The sequence below is a fragment of the Sinocyclocheilus grahami genome, unplaced genomic scaffold, assembly GCF_001515645.1.
Source record: "Sinocyclocheilus grahami isolate Dianchi unplaced genomic scaffold, SAMN03320097.WGS_v1.1 scaffold1030.1, whole genome shotgun sequence".
Classification (NCBI taxonomy): domain Eukaryota; kingdom Metazoa; phylum Chordata; class Actinopteri; order Cypriniformes; family Cyprinidae; genus Sinocyclocheilus; species Sinocyclocheilus grahami.
This window is the reverse complement of record NW_015506209.1, coordinates 153,313-162,364: the sequence shown is the minus strand read 5'-3', so window position 1 is coordinate 162,364 and position 9,052 is coordinate 153,313. Positions and strand designations below refer to the sequence as shown.

The 9,052-nt window shown below is 37.6% G+C and overlaps 1 protein-coding gene across 2 annotated transcripts; it reads left to right on the top strand.

Moving 5' to 3' along the window:
* The first annotated feature begins 254 nt into the window (after positions 1-254).
* Positions 255-6,785, top strand: LOC107565833 (ERBB receptor feedback inhibitor 1-like). 2 transcript variants are annotated; one of them, XM_016251114.1, is made up of 4 exons: positions 255-416; positions 4,871-5,062; positions 5,161-5,243; positions 5,527-6,785. In XM_016251114.1, the coding sequence occupies exons 2-4, from the start codon at positions 5,007-5,009 to the stop codon at positions 6,435-6,437; spliced, it is 1,050 nt and encodes a 349-aa protein (XP_016106600.1). In that variant the 5' UTR covers positions 255-416; positions 4,871-5,006; the 3' UTR covers positions 6,438-6,785. The 2 variants fall into 2 exon arrangements, with proteins under 2 accessions (XP_016106600.1, XP_016106599.1); XM_016251113.1 differs by lacking the exon at positions 255-416 and adding an exon at positions 1,418-1,579.
* Positions 6,786-9,052: the final 2,267 nt, after the last annotated feature.

The following is a 9,052-nucleotide window of genomic DNA, read 5'->3' as shown; positions in this document are numbered from 1 at the left end:
TAGCTTATCTCAAGGACTTTGAAAGCAATTTGAATTTGGAATTTGAAATTGTATCATTTTGTCAATACAGGAAAACTTGCAGCGTTTTACGTCAAATAATTCAATACATATGAACTCAAAACGTGCTGTTTGTCACAAGCCGTGTTGTACTGCACAAAACGGCGCCTTTAAGACAGTGGGCGGTGCCTACGGTCTGACGTAGACAGACCTTATAAATAGCTTCTAGCTCGCTGCTTTCCGTGATGAAAGCGACAAGTTGAGCGGCAGAGTAGCCTATATTACTACACGTGCGTTTTGTTTAATTTATTGTTGGGAAAGTTTTATGAAGAAACTCCGGGATTACTCACAGCACTCGTCTAAGTTGTACTGGATATAAGAGAGCATCTATAAACACTACCCTGCGAAACATTTATCCTGTAAGTAGCTTTACATATGTTTTAAGTTGCTTGTGTTTTTACATTCATCATACAGATGAATATGTCAAAATGTCCAGTGCAATTCACAGTTTATGTGCAACTCCTATTATGACTGTTCTTTAGACTGGAATATAGTACGAGATGAGTCGCACCTGACTGAGTCAGAAAGGGTTTGTCAATAGGTGTGTGTTGAAATAGATGTAGAAAACCTGTCCACATATCAGATTATCTTTATATTCCCACTGCAATTTCGCATTTTACAAGCTGCCCTACGTTACTCTAGGGAACTGTTTACAAGACCGTAACCAGTCGAGTATGTATTTTTTGTTTTTATCTATGTATTTTTATTTATTTTTTCTTCTTTGTCTTCCTATATAATTTCTGTATTCATAATGTCATCCAATGTTACATGTCATCCAATGTCCAATTGTTGAAGTTAAGTGTTTATACTTGCAATAAAAAAGGTAACCAGTTGAGTACGATCTGTCCTGTGTAGTAGCTAGTAACCTAGTTTATCATTGACCACAGCGTGATGAACTCTTGCACGTCCTCTCCTCTCTTATGGATTCATCGCGAGTGCGCGGCTGACAGCCTCCTGCCTCCAGCTGATTCTGCTTTTCTGTTACCTATTTTTTATTTTATTTACTTGCCTATGGAACCTGGCCAGCAATGCACAGATAAAAGTATCAAATATCATTGCATGCCAACATTCATAACTAGCTATACATCTAATCAAAGTGCCCACTGTATGTTTCTGTTTTGTGTTTAGGTGTTCATCTTTCTTGTTTACAGTCTGTCACATAGGCCTATTGATTTAGAGGGGACTGAAATCGCTTTAGTTAAGTGGGAGTGTCTAATGGGCTTTAATATTATTGCATATATTATTATGTTATTATATCATTAGGAGAAAGAATTAATTAAGGTGAGGTACAGTGACATTAAAATAATAATAATAATGAGTGAATGCTTCTAGCTCGCTGCTTTCCGTGATGAAAGCGACAAGTTGAGCGGCAGAGTAGCCTATATTACTACACGTGCGTTTTGTTTAATTTATTGTTGGGAAAGTTTTATGAAGAAACTCCGGGATTACTCACAGCACTCGTCTAAGTTGTACTGGATATAAGAGAGCATCTATAAACACTACCCTGCGAAACATTTATCCTGTAAGTAGCTTTACATATGTTTTAAGTTGCTTGTGTTTTTACATTCATCATACAGATGAATATGTCAAAATGTCCAGTGCAATTCACAGTTTATGTGCAACTCCTATTATGACTGTTCTTTAGACTGGAATATAGTACGAGATGAGTCGCACCTGACTGAGTCAGAAAGGGTTTGTCAATAGGTGTGTGTTGAAATAGATGTAGAAAACCTGTCCACATATCAGATTATCTTTATATTCCCACTGCAATTTCGCATTTTACAAGCTGCCCTACGTTACTCTAGGGAACTGTTTACAAGACCGTAACCAGTCGAGTATGTATTTTTTGTTTTTATCTATGTATTTTTATTTATTTTTTCTTCTTTGTCTTCCTATATAATTTCTGTATTCATAATGTCATCCAATGTTACATGTCATCCAATGTCCAATTGTTGAAGTTAAGTGTTTATACTTGCAATAAAAAAGGTAACCAGTTGAGTACGATCTGTCCTGTGTAGTAGCTAGTAACCTAGTTTATCATTGACCACAGCGTGATGAACTCTTGCACGTCCTCTCCTCTCTTATGGATTCATCGCGAGTGCGCGGCTGACAGCCTCCTGCCTCCAGCTGATTCTGCTTTTCTGTTACCTATTTTTGATTTTATTTACTTGCCTATGGAACCTGGCCAGCAATGCACAGATAAAAGTATCAAATATCATTGCATACCAACATTCATAACTAGCTATACATCTAATCAAAGTGCCCACTGTATGTTTCTGTTTTGTGTTTAGGTGTTCATCTTTCTTGTTTACAGTCTGTCACATAGGCCTATTGATTTAGAGGGGACTGAAATCTCTTTAGTTAAGTGGGAGTGTCTAATGGGCTTTAATATTATTGCATATATTATTATGTTATTATATCATTAGGAGAAAGAATTAATTAAGGTGAGGTACAGTGACATTAAAATAATAATAATAATGAGTGAAAAAATATGTATAGATGCGTATAGTACTTACATAACTTATACATTTTTTTTCTCAGCCAAGGGAAATACTTCTTAAAGTAAATATTATAAAACAGCCAACTTCAAACAAATAAAAGCTAACTTTCTTGTAAAATGTTTAATATAATGTAATGTAATGAAATGTTATATTATAATATAAATGCTCTGCAATCACAGCGATTCTTATCTGAATATTAATAATAATGTGCAGTGTATTTATATTATATTATATTGTAATACAATATAATATGAATGCACTGCAATCACAGATTCATATCTGAATAATATGATAGCAGGGATATAATCTAATCTAGGCTAATATCTAATTTAATATAATGTGTATATACACACATACACACACACAAGATAGCTCTGGTCCTTTTTTTTTTTTTTGCTGATACTTGGTAGTCTTTTACACTGTGATTAGACATACAACTAATTATAAATGTTTGTATGCTATAACAATATCTAAACTTTTAGTGCCACATTGCTTGCAAGGTTTTATATGCTTGTGTGCATTTATTTATTTATTTTAACCACACTTTGTTTGGACAGGATTAAAAACATAAACTGCACTTTTTACTGTAAAAAGTCAATTTATTTCCTGTCCAAGTTCTGTGTAGATTTATAATGAAAGCTTAATTTTTTGTTCTTATGTGGTGTTAGGTTTTAATACATAATTTGCCCCCCTGTACTATTTGGCATAGTAGATGCTGTGAGTAGTGGATCAGACGTCCTCTTTGGCTGCTGTCCCAGGCCCCGCTGGTGACGTCCTACCTAACACCTCTTTCATGCCTTTATGGCAGGGCTTTAACCTCACGGATAAGAGCTGACTGATGTTGCAAATGCACAGACATTCTCCCCAACGCAAACGCACAAAGAACCGTTTATGCTTTAGCGTCGCATCTGCATGGAGGTCTTTACTGGGAGAATTGACGATTGTTAGTTTCTGCCTTTCACGGTTCTGACTGCGGCAAAGCAGAGGCCGAGCATGTGATAAGTTGCATAATGGAGCCTGCATGGGTATTTCATTGATTACATTCTGACTTGCACCCAGGCATTCCAGCACATTTCTCACTGAATGGTTTTGTTTTCTAGCACAGATGCTTTATTGTGTTGTGGTGTAATGTCTTAAAGAACTGATGTTGCATCACTGCAGCTTCATAGCTGAGCTGTTTGTTATATCTGCCTGCCCATATATAACAATAGAAAAACTGCATTAAAAAAATTATCTTAAGTCACATGTGGCTTTTGCAAGACAACCCATTTCTTCAAAGAACATTGTAGTGTAATGTTTTTGTCCTGTTTAAATAGGTAATTTAGATTTTAATTAGGGCATTCATTGCTTTATGAAATAGTATTATGAAAAACCATTTGCTATGTTAATATATTTTAAAATGTAATTTATTCCTTTGGTAAAGCTGAATTTTCAGCAGCCTTTACTCTAGTCTTAAGTCTCACATGATCCTTCAGAAATCATTCTTTGATTTGGTGCTCAAAGTGTTTTTTTTTATTTTTTTATATATATATATATATATGTATATGTGTATATATATGTGTATATGTATATATGTGTGTTGAATTATAATTTTTTATATATTTTTTATTATATAATTTTTTTAATGCTTAATATTTTTGTTAGGGATGGGCATTTTTCAAAAATATTATATTCAAATATTTGGGCTTTTAAAAAATTAACATTCAAATATGAATTTATTTAAATGAGGTTTAATGAGAAAGACGTTATTTTTAATAATCAAGTTTTTGTCACAATTTCTGAACAAGCATATTATTGGACATTATACACAACAATATTCTACAACAAAGTTACGTTATATCTCAAGGTTTTATTTGGTTGGGAAAAAAAATTATATACAGTTGATACGGTCACTTTTGATCAATTTAGTGCAAGGTTCCTTAAATCTTGCTCTGATCAAACTCACCTACCTGTGAGTTTTCTAATGATCCTGAAAACATTGATAGGCATGCTCAGGTGTGTTTGATTAGGGTTAGAGCTAAACTCTTTTTTTTTTTTTTTTTTTTAAAAGAGGAAAAGTGGATCTCGTGGGCCAGATTTGAGGATCCCTGATTTAGTGTGTCCTTACTGAATAGAAGTATTCATTTCTTTAAAAAAGTGGTCCCTTTTTAAAAGAGGGACAATGAAACATTTAGTTTGCATCTTGAGCTTTGAATAAAGATAACATTTTTAAGAATTTCTCGTCTTTATTACAAAAATTTGCGTTTTTTGACAAGATAACTTTCTCTTCTCACCTACTGTATATTCAAACCACTTTTTCTTTCTTTATACAGTTTTTTCCATTGCTGTTGGAAAAGTGGAGCATAGAAGGCCTGACTTGGTTACCCATGGCTGGATTATGAGTTCTGCAGGTTCAAGGAAGGTGGAGACCCCCACAGGCCTGAACTAGCCTCCACTCTCTTTTACATTATGGCCTCAGCCCAACCGTGCTGGAATCAACACCATGACCACGACACCATGGATAAGTGAGTGTGAGCTGCAGTCCTCAGCTCAACTGGCTGTGTTATATATTGAGAGATCTACATCTCCAGAATTGACACCTTCCATTTTTTGTCTGTTGTAGGCTGTTTTTTGGATTTGGTTCGGAGTCCATGGACCACAGCTTGAGAATGTATCAGCAAACCTCTGCAAACGTGGACTTTGAAAGTAAGTGAGTGCTTGATATTGAATTTGATCAACTATATCACAGTCTGGTCACCCTCTGTTCTCGAAGCCTGCTGCGGATGTTTCTTAGGAAGCGTAGAAGGTTATAGGAAGTGTACAATTGTCATTTGCTCTGCTGATAAGTGAATCCTTTGATAAACTCGCTATGTTGAGGCTGACACCATTTTAAGAGATGGAGACATTGAAAAATACCTTAAATGAGGTGCTATTTTCAAGGGTTTGTGCTTAAATCCTCATTTTTTTCCCTCTGTGTTTTACATCACAGGAAAGACGTCTGGCTCCTGTTCTCCATGTCTATCTCCCAAGACTCCCAATCCTACACAGCTGCTGTTTTCCTCTCAGTGCCACCCACCTGCAGGAGACCAGGTGGTTCCGTCCTTACAGAAACTGTCTGTTTACGAACACATACCCCCTTGTTCGCCCAGGAGAAGAACTAAGCCCCTCCCACCCCTCCCGGACATAGGCGACCTCTCCTCTGATGAAGCAGAAGACGATGAGGTGGAGTTTTTCACCAGCACCTCTGAGAGCCAATGTCTGGTGCCTAAAACCCCGTCCTTCCAGTACGGCTTGCCGGGGAGGCGCAGTTTTCGGGGAAACGGTCAGATAAATTTTGCGTATCACGAAGGACCTCAATGGGAGCACACAATTACACAGAGCCAAGACAGACCCCAGCGCCGGCTGCATCGCTCCCATTCTGGCCCTGCCGGATCCTTCAAAGCTGCCAACTTCAGACCGACCGGCCTTTACTGTTCTCCCCACAGCCACCCACAGGAGAAACCCGAAGTCCCGCCTCGCGTCCCAATCCGTCCTCGCTTCAGTGAAAACATGGACAGCAGGCGGCCATCAACCGATGACTTTGATGCAGACAACCCCCCTAAAGTGCCGCCAAGGGAGCCCATTCCTCGGGTCATACCGCGTGCCATTAGTCCAAAAAGTCTCCCGATTTACGTCAATGGGGTAATGCCTCCTACTCAGAGCTTTGCTCCCTATCCGGAGTATGTCAGTAAGGCTCAACTCAAGCAGAGCTGTGAGGGCTTGCCAGCTCCCCGGAGCCCCTGTATTCTGCCCATCATGGAAGATGGGAAGAAAGTCAGCAGTACCCATTACTTCCTCCTCCCTCATCGGCCCGGGTACTTGGACAAGTTTGAGAGGTTTTTCAAAGAATCAGACTCATAGTGATTATTAGTGACTGAGTTGTTTGCTTGTTTAAAGTGGAAATAAGAAAGACTGGATATAAACTGATATGTTGTTTGACTGAACTGATTCTTCAGTGTTACGAAATACTGGTCTGTTTAAGGATTGGATAAGTATGCATTTGGACTACACACAAAGAAAAACAAAAATAATTGGTTTACCCTTGCTGCAAACTACAGAACAGCTCTGAAAGTGTCCTTTGTTGGAAGGGATGCACGATTAATCAAAATGAAACCGAAGTTGGGTTTTGACTTGAACAAAGATTTTACAGTCTCCTTGTGGTTTTCTGCCAAAATAAAATCTATGGTAGATGGTTTAAAGAGGTCATATGATGCTATTTTAAAGATCATTATTTGGTGTAACAGAATATGTTGACATGCTTTATTATTTTTCAAATACTGTACATTATTGTAGGTTCTCTATGCCCCGCCTCTCTCAAACACGTAGTTTTCAACAAAGCCCCCTCCTTTGACAAGCGCAGTCTGCTCTGATTGGCCAGCTGACCCAGTGCATTGTGATTGGCAGAACACCACAAGCACGTGTCGGAAATGTAACACCCCTTACCATAATCGCTTCAGCTTTCAAAGTAAACATAAAGACAGCCAATAATGTCATTAGTTTTACCATCAGTTCAATCCCGAAAGGGCAACAGAGTCGCGTGACAGACACAGTGATGATGCAGTACACAAGCCGCGGTTAAGACAGCTGACGTGCTATGATTTCTGACAGGCAGTTCACTCTCCTGTGATGTGACCCTGTTCCTCTCTCACACACACACACACACACACACGACGCGTTACTCTGCGCTGCGCAAAACTCCGCATTTGAACAGTCAATAGCAAATACTTAAACTAGTAACAAAACATACTTGCAGTCGCTGATTCAGAAGTGCCCGATTGTCATAGCAAAGTCGGAATTGACCCCTTTTTTTAATTTATTTATTTATTTTTAGAAATAGCCTTTGTGCACAGACAGCCTTGTATTCTTCTAGGTTAAAAAAAACTGTCGTCCATAAAATGCGTTGCACAAATTCGAACATCTGGGTTGTGCTGTTCTGTTGTAAATGAATCTTAACCAATGATTCCTAATTGCATCTACTTCCGGAAGGCCAAATAAAGTGCTTTTGCTTTCGCACTGAAACACAGCGTCTCCCTGACATGGCTGCATCAACATGACTGCTGTTCCTGAAACCACGCCTTCTTTCTTTGCGTGCACATTTGGGCGGCATTATGCTAATATTTCCACATAGTGAGGTAGATATGTGGGGGCGTGTTAGAACGAGTCATGTTAGGTAGGTGTGGCTGACTTTTAACTTTTATAAAGAATATCTCTTTGGATTTGAGACTTTAGTCTTTGCAACTTTACAGATCTTCTTTATGCACCAAGAGCTTTTGAACACTCCAAAGAGAAAGGAAAACTTGAAATCGCATCATATGACCCCTTTAACAGTTGAAAAGAAGAAATAAAGACATTTAAATTAAGCCATAAAAATTAGTATTGTAATTTTAGTTGTTCTGTAAAATAAGACCATTAGTAATAAATACATTATACTTTACAGTGAGCTATTACAATTGCAATATTTCTTGTTTTAATATTTCAATATTTCAGTATTGATAAGCACAGCAAACCTGGAGCTTTTTTTCAATTGTATTTTTAATTACAATTGGGTTGTTTCCCCCGAATCGTGCCACCCTATTTATTGATGTCCATGTTCTTTGTTGTACTATTTCCTTGCGGTGTTGTTAAATTAGAGTGTGCAGTATCCTTTAATGAAGGAATAGGATTAACTGTTACACTGTTAACACTGTGTAACCAGAGTATAAGCTGGTCTGTAACATGGAATGGTAAAGTTTCATGGTTTTTTCCTATTAAGACGTTATACACCAACAGTATAAATTCATATATTGCTAAAAAATGACAAAACTAGTATTAGTAATAGCACTCACCTGAATTACAGATAATTAAGGGCTGACAACTTTTATTAGTCGAGGACTATGCCATGTGATTTACACCTGTGAGAAGTGTGATGATCAAAAAGACTCGGTACTAATATAGTGGCATAAATGGAAAGGTCTGGGCACAGGGGTTAGTATTCTAGCTTTCATGTGAAGAATGCGTTTTGCTTTCTTTTTTGGCCATTCAGATGTGACAAATGCATTTATCATTAGATTTTTAAAGAATGACACTTATGGTTGCATTTTGCTAAGTGAAAACGGATTCATTTGTGTTTAAGCCTTTTTTCTATGGTCACGTCTGTTACAAGGGCAGAAATGCCACTGCCTTGCTGTTTGGTGTCCAAGTGCAGGACACTCGGTGTAAATGGCTAGTTTTTTTTTTATACCGTTTACCATGAAGTTAAAGCCCATAACTAGTCCTGGCCTTGTATTTAATGTATTTCTTACCAAACGTTGAGCACACTTGTTGTTGTTTTTATTGTGATTAGACTTTTTATAATCTTGACATTAGCAGACCAGTAACTGTTTACGTTTTCAGCTACTTATGTTTTGTCCATCCAACAAAATGACTTGGATATTTTCTGTGTGAAGGCTAATGCTAACTGACTTTGTTTCATCTTCTGAGGAAACATGCACTTCTAA